The sequence below is a fragment of the Carlito syrichta genome, unplaced genomic scaffold (genome assembly GCF_000164805.1).
Source record: "Carlito syrichta isolate Samal-C Ts95f unplaced genomic scaffold, Tarsius_syrichta-2.0.1 Scaffold101933, whole genome shotgun sequence".
NCBI classification, from domain to species: Eukaryota; Metazoa; Chordata; class Mammalia; order Primates; family Tarsiidae; genus Carlito; species Carlito syrichta.
In genome coordinates this window covers 592353-613941 of record NW_007046029.1, presented here as the reverse complement: position 1 = coordinate 613941, position 21589 = coordinate 592353, and the positions used below count along the sequence as shown (strand labels likewise).

The following is a 21589-nucleotide window of genomic DNA, read 5'->3' as shown; positions in this document are numbered from 1 at the left end:
ATCAGTGGAAACAAATGACCAGAGACCTAATAGTAAAGGTGTTTCTATTTTTGCTTTCTCCCATATGGTTTTTAAAAAAATACTAATGAATTTCATGAAAAACTAAGCTGGCTTTTTTTTTTTTTTACAATAAAAATGTGGTCCCGTCAGTATCTTCCCTATGCACCACACCAAATCCTGGAGTCAAACTTCAGAGCTAAACTGAACCCCAAAATAAAGACCAATGCAATTTTGTAATAATAGGTTGGTAATCACAGGACTATCAATCAAAATCTATTGTAAGATTAGGTTCACATGGTTCTCTTTATGGCAAAATTGGAACCCAAAGGAATTCCAATCCTAAGACACGTCAAGCGACTGCCAACCAATCTTGTTTGCACTTTTGCAGAAGATGCTATCAGACTCTCTGCCTTCCACTCAACCATGGATAACCTGACGTAAATAAAGGGTATGTGGGAGTAGGGGGGACCGCGGCAAGAGACAGCAGAAAAGGGAATTCACCTCAGTTTTAAATGACTTAAAATGTGCTCACTCAGATGTTTCATTTCAAAACATTCTGCTGACATGACATCAGCAAAGTGGCCCTCTACCTTACGTGTGTTGAACTTTGGGGACCTCAGGTTCTCTGCATCAATATTTATTAGTGAATTTATGAGGAAGCCTGGACCTGCCCTGCCAGCCACAACCCACAACCCCATGCAGATCCAGGAGGCTCTCAGCCGTCCACAGTAAAGGAGGGAAAAACAAGGGTAATGTAGTGAGTTTTATGTAAAACAAAATCTACTTACTTTAAAGAAATGATCATCTTCTGAGATCATGTCCTGCCCACTGCATTACTCTTAAGACGACTCCTACTATTTTTCTTCATTAATAAAATAATGGTAATATATAATTTGTATTAATTTACATATTTTATTAATCTTTCTATTTGGCAAAATTAAAAGTTACCATGCCTACATCTGTCCCCTAACAAAAAATGAAAAATCGATTTGATCTTGAGATCCAAACATGTGGGAATCAATGAGATAGATGACTTCTATTCAGACTAAAAGAAAATCTTGGGAACTTTTAAATTAAGGACATGTAATATAAGGTTATAAATCGTGACTCTAACATTCTCCTACAAACAAAACACAAAAATAATTCAACACTGCATTTGAAAAAATAAGCTTAAGTTGTAAGGAATACAAGGTACTGATATCACAGCTAAGGTTCTATGAAAACACAAATCATTGGAAATATAATAATGGTGATGATATTAAAAGATTCCAATATAAATTTGCAAGGAGGAAGGAGAGAGAGTAAACAGTAAATGGGCAATAGTTCTTCTGGCATGAGGAGAAGCTGAGCTCAAACCCACATCCACATCCACATCCACATCCACATTCACAATGGCTCTGAGACCCTGCCATGGTTCTCAGGCATGGCTTCTTCATCTAAAAAATAAACGATAACATCCATCTCACAGAGTGATTATTAAAACTCAAACAAATTTAAGCACCTCAAGTATTTGCATATAACGGGCACTTAGAAATGAAAATAATAAGTATTATCACCATGATCATATCCAGTCACATTTTCAGAAAGCACAATTTGTAAGATTGTACCAAAAATATATGTCTTTTGTGTGTGCTTATGCTGAATACGGAATGAAAATGTACTGATGTCAGTTCTCTGCAATGGACATATGCAAGAAAATCAGAACCCATCTGTGTGTATGTGTATGTTCTAAAAATAAGCATGTCCCATCCTCTGGAGAGTTAGCCCATTTATCAATACTGGTGCTGGATCTTTTCAGCAGACAATCCTACCCCGCCTTTCAAAGTGCTGAGGAGCCCAGCTCTAAATTCTCAGTACACAAAGACTTGCACATAAGTTAATGGGAAGTCAATGGGAAATTGACTTTTCCCACTCTGTACTGGTTGGAATGCAACGCTCTGTTAATCATCCCATCCTTTTTGTTCTCCTTCCTGCTACCCTAAACTAAAACTATTGGCTGAAACCCACACAGTTTTCATTACAATGAAACAATATCCTGGTTGAAGTTGAAGTCTATCAAGAATACACAACCCAATTGCTGGCTCATGGAAAAGCAGGGCCCCAGTAGCCACCATAACACCACTTTGCATTTGTATGGAACTTTTAACTTTTCAAAGGGCCTTCACATCCATTATCCTATCTGATCATCACAATGACCCTGTGCAGCATAAAAGACAAGTATTATTATCCACAATTGACAGATGAGGTTAAGTGATTGCCTGAGGCCAGGAGCCGCAGCAGAGCCCTGGCCTGCGTGGCCCTGGACTTCCAGGCCAGTGCTCTTCCTGCCAGACTATGGGAAGGTACTGTGAGCATCACAGACTCAGATGCAGTAAGATAAAACTGGAGAAGCAAGCCGCAGGTCAAGGCCGTAAACTCTGCCTCCTTGTCACAGGGGAATATTCAAGCCTAGGATGGAAGCTTTAGGCATGGACTCTTTTCTTGTTTCCCTACTTCAGTACCAGACAAACGTTAACTCAAATTTTCACTACAATTTGAAACACAAAAGAAAAGTTGTTTTGGGATCTATTCAAATCACTCAGTAATCCAGTGGCTCATTTTCAGGCGGGGCAGGATGGGTAGTGTATAACAGAACCGCCAGTACATCTTTAAACCATGTATCCATATTAAGCCTGCAGCTACATTATAACCACAGTCTGGAAGGGTGAACGAGATCTCCAGTTGAAAGTAGATTTTGAAAAATTTTTTAGAGCCCAGGGGTTCATTTTTAATGAGCCGTTACTTTAAGTACTGCATAAAAAATACAGCAAATTGATAGTCCATTTAGTCTGCACCATACCTAATACAAAAGTCATTAAGATGCATTCTCCTTAATGTTCATGATATGATCAGTAAGTGTCTTTTGGAAGGAATGCCCTTAACTGTCACATAAGGAAATCCTTGAAAGTCGTATCTATTATATAGAAAAACATGTGGTAACTGTGTCTCACATGCTTCCACTCTGCCCTGGAAACGGCAGCCTCGACTGCATTCCCATTTTAAAACAGTACTCCTTATGACATACTTACGTATGACAGCATGGCCTTCATTTCCTCGTCACTCCTCACTGTAATCCGGTCACCGTCTTCATCTTCATCTGTTTAAAAAGCAACAATGCAAGTGATAAGACTGGTGCTTTTTAAAGCACGGAAGCCATGCTGGGGAGGAACACAGCACAAATGGTTTTTTTATACTGTGATATCCGAACCCTCAACACCACATTTTTGGTGTGTTGGGATTCTTACTTTGTTGTTCTGGTTTGGTTCAGAACATAATCAGAATCTCAATATACAGCTAAACTTTCTTTTAGGTTCATCTGAAAATTAAAATATTGCTCATGTCATTCACGATATACACCTAGGTTAAAGTACAATACCTGGAGTGTGACGAAACAAGTTTGGTTTGGGAACTTTAAAACCAAAGAAGTGTGTGGTGACTCATGCCTGTAATCCCAGCACTTTCGGAAGTTGAGGTGTGAGGACTACTTGAGCACAAGAGTTTAAGACCAGCCTGAGCAACATGGTGAGATCCCTTCTCTACAAAAAAAATTAAGACTTTAGCCAGCATGGTAGTACATGCCTACAGTCCCAGTGACTCAGGAGGCTGAGGTAAGAGGATCACTTCAGTCCAGGAGTTTTGAGGCTGCAGTGAGTCATGATCGTGCCACTACACTTGTGACAAAAGCGAGACCCCCTACTCTAAAAAAAAAAAGAAAAAAGACACACAAAGAGAGGCCAGTCTTGTTCTACTATTAGTATTTCTTAAATGTCCCACTCAGTACCTCAGCCCTCTATGTCTCCATCCTTACTCTCTCCCAGGCAAACTACTGTGTCCCAACCACACGATAGAAATGGCTAACATTTCCTGAACACAAGGCTTCATTTGCAACACCTGCTTCACGACTCCACAACATGGACAACGCTGACATTACATTTCCCTCTCACTGAAGAACCAGGCCTAGTGAGCCTCAGCTGGCAAGGCAGTTTCCGCCAGGCTCTCCTGTGGCCACGGTACAGTCACCACTTACTCATGCACTATCTCTGTCTCTCTCTGCCTCTCTCTCTGTCTCTCTGTGTCTGTCTATCTCTCTCTATGTCTGTCTCTCGCTCCTCTCTGTCTCTGTCTCTATCTCTGTCTCTCTGTCTCACTCTGTCTCTGTCTCTCTGTCTCTGTTTCTCTCTCTTATCTTGGATACTCACTGACTACAGTAAGCATCAAATGGCAAATCATGCTATATCAAAATAATTTAACAGTCTTAAGACCTCTCTTCAGAACTGCTTTAAGAACATGAAAACAGACCAGCTGAGAATAGCAAATCTCATTTTTAACCCAAACTGGAATGGTGGCCTAATCACCCCACCCCACCCCACCACCAGGCAGGTCCCAGAATGACTCTGAATACTGTGAGCTCCTTCCTCCTTCTAAAGGGAAAGATCCGTCAGCCTGAGAACAGCCTGTGTGGGAGACTCTAAATGCACAGCTGAAAGAGAAATGCCAAAGCATGGTGAGCAACAGCCTTGGCCTCTCGAGATGACAACCTAGACAGGGCAGGGCGGGCTCCAGACAGGATGGGCTCTGGGTGAGGAGGGCTCCACTCTGGGGTGCTGGTAACAAGCGCTACCGTGATGTCTTGGTCACTCTTGGGCACATACTGCTGATCTGGTCAGATGCAAAGCACGTTCTGCTCCCAGGCCTGGAGAGCCAGATGCATCTGCCACTGTGAAGAGTGTAAGTGTGCATGCCTGCTTAGGACAGGCTACTCCAACAGGAATCTTCCCCACCACAGGCCAGCAGGCCTCCCTCCTGCCTGGCCGGGCCATGGGGACCAAGGAGGAAGCTCCTGCTCCTTCCCAGGCGGCCTGTTTCCAAGCCTGTTGTCCCCTACAGCAGCCCACAGTGGCTGGACACCACGGGAAGCCAGCCGTGGCCGCCCCACCTGTGGCCAAGCCTGCAGCTCTTGCTGGCCTCCTTCCCAGTGCTCGTTTCTGGACCCCTGGCCCACTTCCACAAAGCTCCCCAGCTCGATGGCATTGGCATCACTAGGGTGCATGTCTCAGCGGGTATTGTCGACAGTCACTACCAGCACTGCACAACCAAGAGCTGCCTACTTCAGGGCTGAAGGCACATACCAGTCACACACGCAAAGAAGGCACGTACTGAGCGGAGTCTCACTCCTAAGGACCCGATGCAAATCCTGCACTTTTCTTTCTTTCTTTCATTTTAGGTACAGACTCACTAGGGCCAATTGGGAGAAATGCTACTCTAGCTGCAGAAAGAGAAAAAGGGAGTTTCTACGTGGGTTCTAGAAATGAACATTGCAAGGCTAAGTCAAAAGTTTTCTTTAAAATGCAGGAGCTGGTCAGGCATGGTGGATCAAGCGTGTGATCTCAGCACTTTGGGAGGCTGAGGCAAGAGGACTGCCTAAGCCCGGGGTTCAAGACCAGCCTGGACAACTTGGTGAGACTTGTCTCTACAATAAATTAAAAAAAAAATTAGCCAGGCATGGTAGAGCACACCTGTAGTTCCAGTTACTTGGAAGGCTAGGGTGGGAGGATCGCCTGAACCTAAGCAGGTCAAGGCTGCAGTGGCCATGAGCATCCCACTGCACTCCGCCTAGGCGACAGACAGACTCTGACTCAAAAAAAAAAAAAAACCAAAACAGGGAAAACCCTTCTTAGAATTTCCAAAGAGAAGGCACAGATTTTGGAAAGATGTTTTAAATCACAATTTCTCTAAATCAAAATTAAAAACAAAGAGCAGAGAGAGTTCTTTGTCAAAGCCAGAGCTTGAACCTGTAAGGCTACTTAAAATAAAGTATTCTGGAATTTGAGATTTCTATGAAATCTCTTGAGGTATTATTTCACAAGGAAAAAAAAAAAGTGAAGTCAGCTACCAGAATGATGCCTTGCAGAGAAGCTCCATAAAAGGCAGCCCTGAAACCCCACAAGGCACTTGCTTTAAGTGGGTAGAACACTGAAGGCCATGGCAGAGGAGCAACGGCTGCCAATCCATGACGGCATGCAGGAGCCACCCCACACAGGTCTGCCTCTGACACAGAGACTTCGGGCAAGTTGAGCCATCCCACTAAAGCCTGGGTAAACTCAGGTTCCCAGTGGTACAACTGACCGCGTTCGTGCAGGTGGCGGCTTCGTCCTGAGCTGTGCCCTATGAGGCGTCCATCGCCCTCTTTGGTATCTGTGCTGTGCTTTAACAAAGTCTCCAAGAGGAGGCTGAGTTGGAAAAGCAACCCCAGCCATGAGAATGCTGACTCTGGCCAAAAGTGAACTGATAGGTGTGGGAAGTCAGTGATATAGTTCAGGACAACAGTAAACAAAATGCTTTTCTGAACAAACGCTGGACACATACATTCCATCTAGGAAGGACTCCAGTTATGTGCCTAGCAAACTGGATTAGCTATGAAAATCACCCCGGCTGGAATCCTGACTCGTACACACTCACTAAAATGTCACATAGAGTTTCAAGGCAGAAACATGTTGGAGAACAGTACTAGGAAGTAGTGAGACTGAGTGGAAAGAAGCAGAAAAATAACTGGAACTTTCTCTGCCTTATACATGGAGGCTCTTTGCCATCTGACCAAGAACGCATTACTGGATATGACCAAGAAAGGGGGGTACATCCCACACTCGGGCTCACGCGCAACTCCAGGCTCCTCCGGTTGCCTGGAGCAAAGTAACACGATTTTCCAGCACATTAGGAAGCAAAAGTAGAACCAGAAAGTCGATGTACTGGCTGGATTTTGCTAATGTCACTTAAAATGGAGGAAAAAATCCTAGCAAGATACCAAATAGAGAGCAGCAGATGGTAAACAAATATTATGAAGCAATCTTCACAAAATCTGCAGCGTGTCACAGATACACAAAATGGTAGAGCTGGGGAGAAGAGGATCATAACAGGCCATATGCTGCCAGCGATTCTGTCAAAAGCAACATGCAATCCAAAAGGAAAGCCATGAAGAGGAGCACAGGCCCAGCAAGGGGGAGAGGCAGCCCCAGGGAGGGCGGCCAGGGTGACCCAGCACACCAACAGTACACCTAGCCCACCAGAGGCTCATAGCCACATGGCACCATGGCAGTGACCGACTCATAGGAGCTTCTGAGAGAACAAGCTCGCTGCTATGTGGAGCGGCAGAAAGTTCAAGCAGTATATCATATGTCATTTGTCACGCTCCTGCGCCAGGTGGGAGTCAATTACAGCAAAGGCATTTTTCCCAGGCAAGAGAAAGAAATGGAAACATAATTGCAGAGGTTAGAAAGCCATTAACAGGAAGCTACCAGAAAAGATGTCAAGTTCAAAGCCCTTCTCAGGTGCATCTAATGATTTGGGAAGACCAGAGGTCACGGTTGCTGTGGCCACACCTGCATATCCATGAGTTTTTTGTTTTTTTTGTTTTTGAGTTGGAGTCTCACTCTGTTGCACAGACAGGAGTGCAGTGGCCACTCCCGGCCACCGAAGCCTCAACCTGCTGGGCTCCGGCAATCCTTCCACCTCAGCCTTCCAAGTAGCCAGAATTATAGGCATACGCTACCACGCCCGGCTGATTTTTTGATTTATTGTAGAGATGAGGTCTCGCCTGCCCAGGCAGGTCTCGAACCCGCGGGCTCGGGCAATCCACTCACCTCAGCCTCCCAGAGGCGCGGGATTACAGGCTGAGCCACCGAGCCCGGCTTATCCATGAGTTTTAATGTAGCTTGCTGCCTCCTCTCCTGAGTCTTTCCTTACTCTTTCCACCTTCCTCATCTCAAAGTACCCACCATATAGTCGGCATTGTTCTGGGCACTGAGATAGAACAGTGAAAAAAGAAAATTAAATCAAAGTGAAAAAAGAAAAAAAAGCAAACCAAAGTCCTGCCCTCATGGAGCTTACACTCTAGAGAGAGAGAAGACAGTGAGGAAGTGGATCATGCAGTATCTAGGGAAAGTGTTCCAGGCCAGCAAGCAGCTAGTTCAGAGCCCTGGTCAAGGAACAGATGCCTGGCACTCCAGAGATAGTGAGAAAGTCAAAGTCACCAGGACAGAATGGGGAGGGGGAGAGGAAAAACCGATGGCTCCAGGGAAGGAGTGGGGGATGAGCCTGAGTACAGAGAAGCAGGGCCTGGTAAGCCCCATAAGGATGTGGCCTTTCACGCCTGAGTGACATGAAAGTCACCAGAGAGTTCCAAGTGGAGTGGGCACACCTAACCTCCAAAAGCAACATTCTGGCTGCTGTGTGGAGAGGCTTTCAGGAGGCAAAAGTAGGGACAGGGAGCCAGCAAGAGGTCATGGTCCTGTCCAGGCGAGAGAAAGGGAGCCAGCGGGAGGCCACAGTCCTGTTCAGGTGAGAGACAGGAACAAGTGGGCGGCCATGGTCCTGCCCCAGGTGAGAGGGGGGAATCAGTCAGGAGGCCACGGTCCTGTCCAGGTGAGAGATGGGAAATCAGTCAGGAGGCCACAGTCTTGCCCAGGTGAGAGACAGGAACCAGCAGGGAGTGACGGTCAGGAACCAGCCAGGAGGTCACAGTCCTATTCAGGTGAGAGATGGGAACCAGCCAGGTGGCCACAGTCCTGTCTAGGTGAGAGATGGGAAACCAGCCAGGAGGTGACAGTCCTGTCCAGATGAGAGATGGGGAATCAGCCAGGAGGCCATGGTCCTGTCCAGGTGAGAATTGGGGAACCAGCGAGGAGGCCACCATCCTGTCTAGGTGAGAAAAAGGGAGCCAGCAGGAGGCCATGGTCCTGTCCAGGTAAGAGACAAGGAACCAGCCAGGAGGCCATGGTCCTGTCCAGGTGAGAGACAGTGAACCAGCCAGGAGGCCACAGTCCTGTCTGGGTAAGAGATGGGGAACCAGTGGGAGGTCATGGTCCTATCTAGGTGAGAGATGGGGAACCAGTGGGAGGCCATGGTCCTATCCAGGTGAGAGATGGGGAACCAGCAGGAAGCCATGGTCTTGCTCAGATGAGAGACAGGAACCAATGGGAGGACACAGTTCTGCCCAAGTGAGAGGTAGGAACCAGCTAGAAGGCCATGGTCCGGCCTAGGCAGTAGCCTTAACCAGGCTGAGGTTTAGCAGTCATCACATGCTGGTTGAATTCTGAAGAAGGTCATCAAATTTGCTGATGAAGGGGATATAGAAAGCTTGTACTCACGACTTCATTCCTGCAACCATCCATGCATTCTAGAAACACATACAGGGTGTCTATGTGCCAAGTAATATGGACTAAAAAATGAGCAGCATTCAACAGTGACCTCAAGGAACAAAAGGTTAGTGCTTGGGTAAAGGACTTAAACATCTTCTCATACCTAGTAGCAAGACTATTAATAAAAAACAACCACTCTCCTGTGACCAAAAAGGATTTGGACTTTTAGCATCAACAGTATTTCAAGGCAGGTGCGGTGGTTAATGCCTATGGTCCCAGCACTTAGGGAGGCCAAGGTGGATGGATTGCTTGAACTCAGGAGTTCAAGACCAGCCTGGGCAACATAGGGAGACCTTGTCTCTATAAAAAGTCAAAAAATTAGCCAGGTGTGGTAGTATATGCCTATGGTACCGCTACTCAGGAGGCTGAGGTAGGGGGATTGCCTGATCCCAGGAGGTCGAGGTTGCCATGAGCCCTGATCATCATGATCATACCACTGCACTCCAGCCAAGGCGACAGAGTAAGACCCCAACTCAAATAATATTTCAAGCCAAATTTTCAGTAAATTAAATCTCTTCAAACTGTCTCAAATTCCCACAATGCATAATTAACTCCTACTTATTAAATAAAACTTAGACTCAGTGTAGGTTTATTGTGAATTATAATTTTTCACTAACTCACCTAGTTTTGCTTATAAGCAACCACTTATCTTTTAAATATGCAACAGTTTAGGAAAATGGAACTTCACTTCCTCTAAATAGTTGACGATTTAGTCACTTTTTGGAGGAAAAGGGGGCTCCCACCAACTATTCTCAATGAGCCTGTCTCTGCTACCTGAACATAAGGATACCCCCAACTGTTATCACCACAGTAACCAGCTGACGTTGCTTTCTATACTCTGAGAACTTGCAACTCACATCATTGCAATTTTGCTTTAAATGGTCATACTATGCCAAATTTAAGATATGATGAGTTGGCTTAAAGATTTCCACCAAAAGCTGGTCATAGCGGTGCTTGCCTACAGTTCAAGCTACTCAGGAGGCTGAGGCAGGAGGATGCCTTGAGTCCAAGAGTTTTGAGACCAGACTGCACAACATAATGAGACCTCCTTCTACACACAAACACACACATACACACATGCGCACATTTTATTTTTTGTTTTTAATTTAATTTTATTTTTTTGAGTTGGAGTCTCACTCTGTCGCCCAGACTAGAGGGCAGTAGCCGCTCCCGGCCACCGCAGCCTCGACCTGCTGGGCTCCGGCGATCCTTCTGCCTCAGCCTTCCAAGTAGCCGGAACTACAGGCATGTGCTACCACGCCCGGCTGATTTTTTGATTTATTGTAGAGATGAAGTCTCGCTGCCCAGGCGGGTCTCAAACCCGCAGGCTCAGGCAATCCAATCACCTCAGCCTCCCAAAGGCACGGGATTACAGGCTGAGCCACTGAGCCCAGCTTACATGCGCGCATTTTAAATTAGTAAGGTATGGTGGCGTGGGCCTGTAGTTCCAGCTGCTCAGGAGGCTGAGTCAGGGAGAGTCGCTTGAACCCAGGAGGTCAAGGTTGTAGTAAGCTATGGTTGCCTCACTGTACTCCAGCCTGGGTGATGGAGCAAAGCCTTGTCTCAAAAAAAAAAAAAAAAAAAAAAAAAAAGAAAAAAAGACTTCCACCTAATACAAAATAATCTCCCATAAATATGTAAAATAACCACAAAGGATTCTGCACAATGAGAAGTGAGTATAAAATACTCAAGGTTGCAGAAAGGCACAAAGAGAGTAAATGTTTATCTTGTAACCAGATCTTCTGAGGCAAACTCAGAAGTATGACTGACCAGTGTGAAGGTACGTCCAAGGGCTACAGACCACAAGACTGAGTATTCATAGCATGTGCAAGTACAGGACAGCATTCGTCTACACAGACGTCAAAGGAACCCTTCAAGTCACCAGCAAGATGACACTGCCCAGCGACACCAACCCTGTCATCTTACTGCAGTTACTCATCTAGAGAACACTCCAGAAGAGGAACGAGGCACAGACATACACAGGAAGAGCATCCATGGACCAGCTGAGCTTGGTCACTTCACATGTTGGTGCCTTATCTGCTGATGACACCGTGACAGCAGGGCACCCGGCCTCGTAATGCCAAGCCCCTGTAGCATGTATGGGACCCAGAAATGCAAACGTGCAGGATTTGATAGTCATAAATGTAGCTTCAGCTCAGAAACATTCTCCATCTAAGAAAATAGACGATTCAGTAGCTGGTGTGGAGTCACTCTCTGCTTGAAAAATAAAGTTGGGTCCCCACCTGACTTCTTTCACCAAAATTAACTGAAGATGGTACAAGAATTTTTTAAAAAATAAAATGCATGCTTTTAAATAAAATGCAAAGCCTACCTATGACAACACAAACATACAAATGTGCATACAAAATTAGTGTGCTTATGTGTTTAACCCCATTGAAGTAGAAAAAGAACATGAATAAATGATTCTGCAATATCCGGGAATGTGGAAGACCTTTCTAAGCACAACATAAACCCAGAAGTCGCAAAGGAAAATATGATAAATTCGACCATGTAAAAACTTTAAACGTCTCTATAGAAAAAAAGAAAGGGTAAAAACCCAAAACAAGCTGAAAAGAGCAATAAACTGAGAAAAAATTATAAGATATAAGACAAAGGGTCAATTTTCTTAATATTGGAAAACTCTTAAAGCAATTAGAAAAAAACAACCTCACAGAAAAATGGGCAGAGGTGACAGTTTATAGAAATTAAACACAAATGACAGAATACAAAGGAAAGATGTTCAAGCCGACTTATAATTGAAGAAATATAAAACAGAAGAGTAATATAAGCATCTTTTCTTCCTATCAAATTGACACTGACTAAAAAGTCTGCTAACACCCAGTGCTGGAGCGGGTGGCAGGGACAGGGCTATTGTAGGCTGCTGGTGGCAGTGACAGTGACGATCTTCTGAGGGGCAAGGACAGGAACAGAGGCTAGAGTATAAAGCATGACTACTCTTTGTCTCAAGTAGCTCCAATGCCTAGGACTTTATCCTACATGCTGTTGACTTGAGCACTTCTTCTAATACTGAACACTGGTAACAGCCTAACTGTCCATCAATAGAGTACACACAGTAAGCCACAGCCATAAAATTAAGCCCAATGTCATCATCATCCAAAAGAATGAAGCTGTACACCCAGATGGTGAGAGAGGTCTAATGCATAACATTAGGTAGGACTCAAAAAAACAAGTGAAGCCAGAGTGTTTGTATGTACAGAGAAGATTTCTGTAAAGATGCAGAAAAATTGCTAAAAACGAAACTAGAGGGTTTGGGACATAGGGACTTTTTTTTTTTTTTTTTGCTTTATTTCTAGGCTGCTTGAGTCTTTTTAAAGATGATCTGTACCTTTATAATTTTAAAAAAATCAAACACCAGCTGTTAAAAATTACTTTTGGCTGGGCTCGGTGGCTCAGCCTGTAATCCCACGCTTTGGGAGGCCGAGGTGAGTGAATTGCCCGAGCCAGCGGGTTCAAGACCCGCCTGGACAACTTGGCAAGACCTCATTTCTACAATAAATTAAAAAAAAATTAGCTGGGCATGGTAGTGTGCGCCTGTAGTTCTAGCTACTTGGAAGGCTGAGGCAGAAGGATCGCTGGAGTCCAGCAAGTCGAGGCTGTGGTGGCCGGGAGCAGCCACTGCACTCCAATCTGGGCGACTGAGTGAGACTCCAACTCAAAAAAATAAAAAATCAAAAAATTTTAAAAATTACTTTCATTTGTTATCTGGTTGTAAGGGAGAAAGGCCCAAAAGAAGAAAAAAAGAGGTTGAGGGCCATCAGCCCGAAAGGCAAGTTCAGCAAGGACAGAACCCCCTTCCCACATCCAGTCCACTCCCCTTAAACACCACCCATGAAAAGAAACCAGAAAGAATACAGTCACTGCAGACCCATTGCCCCCAGGACAGGCACGTGTGGGAATCTGAACTTGGGGCCTGAACAGTCTTCCACCAACCAATCAAGTTCATTCCTGGGTAATATCACAAATTACCCTGAAAAGCAAATTATTCAGTTAGCTTTAGATCATGTGCATGTTATAATTTTCATTTGAATATGAACACCTATAGTATTCCATTTCACTCAACAGGTATGTTCCTCTGGGGCAATGAGCTCACTAATAAGAAAGAATGGAATACAGAAAGCATGGTGCCAAGGCCAGGCTCAGTGGCTCATGCCTATCATCCCAGTACTGTGGGAGGCCAAGGCGAGAGGATCATTTGAACCTAGGAGTTCAAGACAAGCCTGGGCAACGGTGAGACCTCATCTCTACAAAACACCTAAAATATTAGCCAGGTATGGGGGCACATGCCTATAAAATTATCCAGGAGGCTGAGGCAGAAGGATTGCCTGAGCCCAGTAGGTCAAGGCTACAATGGGCCATGATCGTGCTACTGCACTCCAGCCTGGGCGTAAGAGTGAGACCTCGACTCAAAAAACAAACAAGGAAAAAAACACCCTGGTGTCTATCAACAAGTGACTCAAAAATCTATCATGGGAGGGAAACACATATACACCCACCAGAAGGCAGGCTGAAGGGTTCCCTGCTCTAGCAAAGGTGCGTGGAGGGGTTGACCCCACCTGGAACTGTCAGCGGTGGCAATGAAGAGAGGCATCTCTCAGAAGTAGGGAAACTGACACACAACACGACCCTTGCCCTATGTTCTACTCACTCGATTCTTTCTCTGTGTTTATGTCTAACAGATAAATGTGATAGCTGCCCCTTGTCCTGCTGCTTAATTCATATTACTAAATGCCACACCATCTCTTTGGGAAAGCAATCACTTGGTGCCAGGTGTACTTTTCAGTAACAAATGTACTACCATAAATATTTCTTTGATTAAACTTTGTTCCATCATACCCATAAACCACTGCAACAGCCCCAAAATTCCAGTTAATTAGCTTACAAGCTATAGCTTTTCAACTGTTTCTTGCACATGAACTCCATTTATTGGTTCATATTTTAAAGCCCAGAAAATAAAGTCACCCTAGAACAATCATAAGAAAAGCCAGTCCAGTACTTCAAGTCTATAATGGACAGTACGTGATGATCCAAGCACTGCCATGACTGTCTCTGCAGGTATGTTGTTTTTACTGTTTCAGATCCAGATGCAGATGGTGCAGAGCTGCTGCCGCGAGGGCTAAGGAAGAACAGCGAGGTGTCACAGAACCTGAACCCAGAGGGGTCACACCATTTATACAGCACAGACTTCTGACACCCTGCTCATTAGAGTGCCTGTTTTATAGGCAGGAAGCCAGTGTCTAACCTGGCTGCCCCCACCCAGCTGTGACCTTCAGCGAACACACATGTCTGAACCTCTGCTTCCTCAAGGTCCAGCTCCTCCCTCAGAGCCCATGTGAAGAGGGTCACAGCCTCGGTGAGTCAACCAGCGCACCGCCTGGCTCAGAGCCAGTAGTCCGCAAACGCCAGTCACAATGACCAGTGCTGCTACCATGAACCCCCACCAGAGCTAGTGGGGCAGGCACAGGGACATCAAGCCACTATGGGGACCAGGAAAGCAAGTAGGAAGTACAGAGCAAACACCTTTGTGCCCAGAACACGTGACTTGGAGGGTCACACAGCTCTCAGAGCAAGTTCAGCCCAGTGGACAAGAACTCACGCTCAAAATATGCTCCAGAAACCTCACTCCCCCACTCCTAGTGGGGAGACTTGCTGCTTGGAGGAGACGGCCTTTCCCAGCCAACACGGGCTGATGACCAGGCATGGGGCTTACGCCTATAATCCCAGCACTTTGGGAGGCCAAAGTGGGAAAATCACTTGTGCCCAGCAGTTCAAGACCAGCCTGGGCAACACAGCAACACCTCATCTCTACAAAAAATTAGCCAAGTATGGTGGCACGCGCGTGAGTCCCAGACACTTGGGAGGCTGAGGCAAAAGGATCACCTGAGCCTAGAAGGTCAAAGCTGCTGCACTCCAGCCTGGGCCACAGAGTAACATCCTGACTCAAAAAAAAAAAAAATACCAGCTGACAACAGTCCTTCAAGTACTTCATGGGGATGCTGTGATAGTCAAAGTAAGTGCGGCCAGCCACAGTCTCCTCTCAGCATGTCAGTGACAAGCACTCCAGTGTTAACCACCCACCTGTCCTAAAACCCTGGCACCCCTTGGAGTTACTACAAAGAGTCTGACGAGAACTTGAACACTAGCGTGTACTTCAGAATTTCAGAGACATGTACTCTTTTTCTCTATAGAGACCAGTGTGGTTAATAAAATACTACTGACGTTAAAAGTCCTACTCATAGTAGCTTTTAAAAATAGATAACGAAAGTTGAAATATATTCAAACAACAGAGAAACATATAAAGTAAAAAGTGAGCTCACTCATCCCCGTCTCCCACCGTACACTCCATAGGCCCCAAGTCCCCTTTCCTGTGAAGCCACTGGAAGGCAGCTGGCGGCCACACTGCATACTCACCCTTGCCCCCCTTCATGCATGTGAAGCGCGAGGGGGACAAGGGTTTTACAAACAGGGATCAAGCCATAACTATTATTCGTTGATTCACCAATATATCACGGATATCTTTCCACGTTGGTGCATAAAATCCTAACTCATTTTTAGATGCTGTTTAATGCTTCAGGTTATAGACAAATTACAATGTATTAACACACTATAACAGGCACTTAGTTTACCTCTAATTTTTTGCTACTAAAAATAACCCCATGATGAACACTTTGCCTGAAGGGCATTCAACACTCGTGCAGCAATGTCTGCAGGACAACTTCCTCAACATGGACCTAAGTCCATGCTATGTCATCTTACATGCTGATAGGTATCACCAAACTGTCCTCCAAAGGGCACGTGCCACTATACCGTCAGCAACCATCTTTTTGAAAAACAGGACCAAAAAAGTATACTATCATTGGGCAAACTAAAGTTTTTCTGTCTTGAAGATGGCCCTCATCTTTAAAACAGGATGGGACCACAGACACACCCTTACCTTCCCAGCACAGGGCTCCATGTTGCTAACCAACTGGCAGTTCAACTGGCAGCTCAACAGCACTCAGACCACGACCTCCTCTGCCTTGACGTGGCTCATGTCAAAACCAGCTCTCCAGTGCCCAAGCTACACTGGCCTTGCCCCAAGCCCACAGGGGGAGAGAGGAAGAATGGGAGCACGAAGTGTCTCTGCTGTCACCCAGCAGCCCCACTAAGCCCACTAGCACAGCGCCAGTCCACAAAGTACACATGTGAAAGCACCCTCTGTGGTTTTGAAGCAGCAATGGATTAAAACCCCCTCACCAAGCATCACAGGCCCACAGGTAGTTTACACGTTTCATTTTGTCCTGCAATATTATTACAGTGAGGAGCAAGAGCATATGAAGGTCATGTTAGTAATTAAAGCTATATTGTAGAAATACGCTCACCCAAGATATGATTAAATAAGGAAATATGACTTGGTTCAGTATCATCATTAAACTTGTATTAATTTATAAATATTTAAATGTACCATATGATGATCATAAATAATCTGTTTCTGTCAGTTTCTAGAGTAATGCAGCCCATAAACCCTTGAACAAATGACTGCAGAGAGCAACAGTCAGGAAAGTCTACAAGCCAGACTCACATTCAAAGGCAGTCGTCGTTGCTTCAGGCAGGACCTGGCCTATCACGTCCTAAACAAAGAAAGAATAAAGAAACACAATTAGCCATCTTTTTTACAGCGAACATGTGGCAAATCCTGGAGGAAATATGAGAACCTGGGGAAGAGTTCTGAAATGCTGGCATAAACTGTAAAAGCACCCGGTATGCTCACATGCACCTAGCAGCGTAAACCTAGGGCTCCTCTTCCAGGAAGAAGTCTCTGGGAATCCTTTCCACTCTGGATTAGCATCGTCTTTGATTCACAGTTCATGGAGATGTCTGTTCACAGCTGTGTCTATTGAGCACTGGCTCTGGGAGGCTGCAGAACTTGTGGATTTTCCACAGTCAACTGCAGAGGCTTGAGAAGGGCTTTGAAGTTAGGGTAGCCTGAACTGAGGCCTCAGCGCTGCACTTATCATCAGATGTAAAGCTTGGAAAACGTGACCTCTCGGACACGCAGTCTGACTACCCTCCAAAATGGGTCTAGCAATACTCAGAGGTAATGCCATAAGCAGCGGCTGACCCCAGTTGTCGACACTCAACAAATGTAGTTCCAGGTATTTTACAAGCAACACCGCACAAGGCACTCACAACAGCAGTAGTCAACATGCAGGTTTCTGGGCTGACATGAGCCACAACACTGCACTTGACACAAACAATCTCTTCAACCCTTACTCTTAAGCAACAGAAAACATTCCATGACACAAAAATAATCTAGCCCACAAAAACATCTAAAAAAATCTATAATCTGATATCAATGTTTAAATGAATCCACAGAGTTGAAAAACCTTGAAGATCTGAATACAGAGACAGCCTGGGGAATACCCCGCTTGATGTCGAGTCCAGCCTGACAGCCACATACCTCGTTCCTCCCAGGAGCTCTGCACACATCCCTGCCGGTACAGGGCTGGCACAGGGCTGGCACCCGGCGGCAAGCTGTGCGTGGTACCCAGCAGGGAGCCGTGGCCCTTCTACAGGGCACTTAGCCAAGCGCTCTAAAGGCAATCCTTTCCAAGCTTCCGCTGCAGGGCAATTTGCATAATAGTCTTGCCTCTATAGTGTTTTTTTTTTAATCTGTGCATATAAAATGGTTCAAGGAGACTCTCTTAGGCAGCGCTTCTCTTGGAGTGAGAGCTTATTTCTTTTCTGGCTGTAGTCTTAGAAAATGAAACATCAATTTTTTGAGGACGTATCTGTGAAGGGTTTAGTATCTCCCTACACGCTCCTAGTTGGCATGAAACCATGCAGGAGGATGGAATGGAGGCTGGGTCTCAGTGAACCTGGCATCCACGGGGGGGTGCACTGTCTGGCCAGCTGAGTGGACAGGCTCCGTGCCTCAGTTTCCTTTGTGGGTAAATGAGATCATGATTGTGCCAACCTTGCAGGGCTCAATGAATGAGTATCTGTGAAGTGCTCAGAAGACTGTCCAGCACATGGCACATGCTGTGTTAATGTCTCTTAAACAAATAAAACTGCTCACAGATCCCTGGAACTTTACAGAGCTCAGCCCACAATGAAACCCTGAAATCCCAGCACCTGATCATCAGTGGGAAACAGTCATGCATCCACTAACTTCATCCTTCCACAGCACATGCTGAAGGTTCTTTCTAGCCAGTATAGGTTAAAAAAAAATAATAATAATGGGGCAGAGACACCTCCATCCCCAGCCCTCCAAGCCCAGGTTATCACAGCTGCTTCACAGATGCCAGACACCCATCTTGAGGCGTGGACTCTGCCCCTACAGTCCTGGCCAACTAACTCAGGTTCCTTTCTGGCTAGGCACAGCAGACCCATCGGGCAGCAAGTGTTAAGGGCCAGCAAAAGGCCCCGCTGGGCACCAGGGTGTGCTGCCCCTCACTGTGTACAGGCACCACTCATGCCTCACCTCTGGACTGAGAAGGAGAGAACGCAAGTCTGTCAAGAGTCTGTGAACAGAATCACCCACTGCACTTCTCAGAAGCAGACGAAGGGGGACCGTGACAGTGACAAAGGGTTGAGAGGTTGAGGAATCAAGCATGGCCACTCATCATGTCAAAGCAGGGCACACTTAATGACATACATATTCTTTTCAGTTATATTTAAGGGACTTATTTCCAGGGACCTTCTCCTGCCCTCAACAACAAACACTGTACCTCACCTAAAGGTTTCAAAAGCAAACCTAGGCGGTGGCTCACATCTGAATCCCAGCACTTTGGGAGGCCAAAGCAGGAGGATTGCTTGAGCCCAGGAGTTCAAGACCAGCCTGGGCAACTTGGCGAGATCTTGTCTCTATAATAAATAAAAAAAATTAGCCAGGCATGGTGGCACATGCCTATAATCCCAGCTACTTGGGAGACTGAAGCGGAAGGATCACTCGAGCCCAGAAGGTCGAGGCGGCGGTAGCTATGATGGTGCCATTGCACTCCAGCCTCGGTGACACAGTGAGACCCTGACGTAAAAAAAAATAAGCAAACCTAAGTTTATGTCTTGATGATGATCGTTTCTTGATCCTTTTCTTCCTTATAATAAACCAGACAAATATCTGACAGACCAGAGAGTTATATAAATGGATGTCTACAACCCGCCAGGAACACAAAGATCCCAGGGTTGCAGGCTACAAGTGTAAGACTAGGTCCTAGACTCCAGGAAGATGACTACTGGGTCATGGAGCTAAGGACAGGGCTGAGGACTACTGATGCACAACATCCAGAGTCACCAGAGGTAAGCAGAGGACAGATAGCAAAGAGCACGAGCACTTGCCAACTCAGGAGAAAGGGAGACAAAGGCTGGGCCTCCACAGACAGGGCGTCAGCAAGGGAAAGTGAGCTGGGCTGGAGACTAGGGGACACGGGCACGGGGTCACGTCCTTCCCATACTCACTACCCCTCTCCCGCAGTGTTCCAGAACGAGGAAGCCCTCTCCAGGGGAGACACACAAGAGATAACCCAACTGTCTCTACCCTGAGGACTGCGCAGCCCAACCCTGATGAAGCAGACAGATGATGAGGCCCAGGGGACCAGTGACCTGCCTGGGGATCTCAGCGTGTGACACAGGGTGGGAGGAGTCCAAGCTGCTGACTTGGGCCCGACACGTGGCACTGACTCATGATGACGCCTGCTCGGGATCTGGTGTCTGCTCCCCAAGACCTAGCTGTGCCCCCGCCCCCAGAGCTCACACTTCCCATCTGCAGTGGGTCAGAGCAAAGGAGGGACCTGCAGGCCCCATGGCACTGACACAGGAGGCATAAGCCCAAGAGACGGCGTGGCTGCTGGCTCCTGCTGGAGAGAGGAAGGGGAGCAGGTCACGGGGTCTATGATCCAGGCCTCACATCCACAGACCCTGTAGCCAGGGTGCCCAGGGGGCAGCACAGTGCCAGCGGCCATGAGCCCTTACCACCCTCCCAACAAAACGCACCTTGGGGCTCACCAGGTTATGTGGGCTGCAACATTCACCTGCAGGCCACTGGACATACCAGGCACAGTCAGAGGTGCTCAGGGAGACTCCAGCCTGGCACTGCATCAACAACAATGCCAATGATAATAATAACATCCCCACCACCACCACTTGCAGAGCACCTTCCTCATGTGAGATGATGTCATGGGCCTTACACATGGCCCCCCAGGAACCCCGATACCACTGAGGCTGGCACTGCCTCTATCCTACCTTCCCTTCATCTTTTTAAAAGAATGAAGAAAGGGAGACACAGAAAACCCTTGCCCAAGGGGTCGGACGCTAGTATAATCCAGGCAGGCCCGAGCTCTGGCCCCGACCGCCGCTCTGGCCCACTGAGAGCCTTCTGTTGCTCAAGAAAGTGGCGCGAGCACATGCCCTCCTCATCAGACACAACTCACCTCGTCATCACACGCCTCTGAGGCAGGTGGAAGTTTCCCCACTTGACAAATTGAGAAACTGAGGCTCAGGGAGGTAAAGTGACTTGCGTAGTGGGACCCCTGACAGTGAACACTAAATTTTTCGACTCAAAACCCAGCGCTCTAACCACAGCACCATGCCCACCCACCTCTTCTCTTAAGCTCCATCATTAAACAAATATCTGGGGTCCTTGGAAGCAACAGACCTCCTGTCACCTCCTGAGCCAGACTGTTCTGTGGAGGAAAGGACAGAGAATCACCACCAGGCCATCACAACTGAGAACGTGTGCTTTGCCCAGTGCCCACACAACGCTGTGAAGGCACAGAGCAGGGCACAGAGCCACAACTAACACAGAGAAAACATGGAGCGCCTGGAAGGACAGGTGGGAACTGGCCAACTGAGGGACAGGGCAGAGCAGACACAGCCTGGACACTGGGATGACTGAAAGACAGTATGCACATACGAGGCAAGGACGCACATGGGGGCAGCTGGACAAAGCTGGTGCCAGGCAGGCAAGAGCCCGGGAGACAAGCCCAGAGGACCATGGGGAGTCAGGGCCTCAGTGTGAGGGGAACCCATGTATATGGCATGCACAGAGAACTCTGGGTACAAAGAAAAAGGTGGTGTGTGACACCCCAAACTGGGGCTCCTGGCCCAGCACCTGAACACCTGGATGGCCTGGGCAGTCAGTGACAACCAGAACTCAAAATGAAGTTAAAGGCCAGGTGCATTGGCTCATGCCTGTAATCCCAGAAATTTGGGAGGCCGAGAGGGAAGGATGGCTTGAGCCCAGAAGTTCAAGACCAGCCTGGGTAACATAGAGAGACCTCATCTCTATAAAAAATGAAACAAGCCAGGTTCGGTGGCTCAGCCTGTAATCCCGAGCCTTTGGGAGGCTGAGGTGAGTGGAT

General features: G+C 46.7%; 1 protein-coding gene across 2 annotated transcripts in view; it reads right to left on the bottom strand.

The window, feature by feature from the left end:
• Positions 1-21589, bottom strand: part of MAP2K5 (mitogen-activated protein kinase kinase 5) — a 237197-nt gene that overhangs the window by 214151 nt on the left and 1457 nt on the right. For both annotated transcript variants that reach the window (XM_008064694.1, XM_021715641.1), the window contains exons 2-3: positions 16813-16861; positions 3069-3136 (exon numbers count right to left, since the gene is read on the bottom strand). In XM_008064694.1, coding sequence (XP_008062885.1) covers positions 3069-3136; positions 16813-16861 — 117 coding nt within the window. The remainder of the gene's footprint in view (positions 1-3068; positions 3137-16812; positions 16862-21589) is intronic.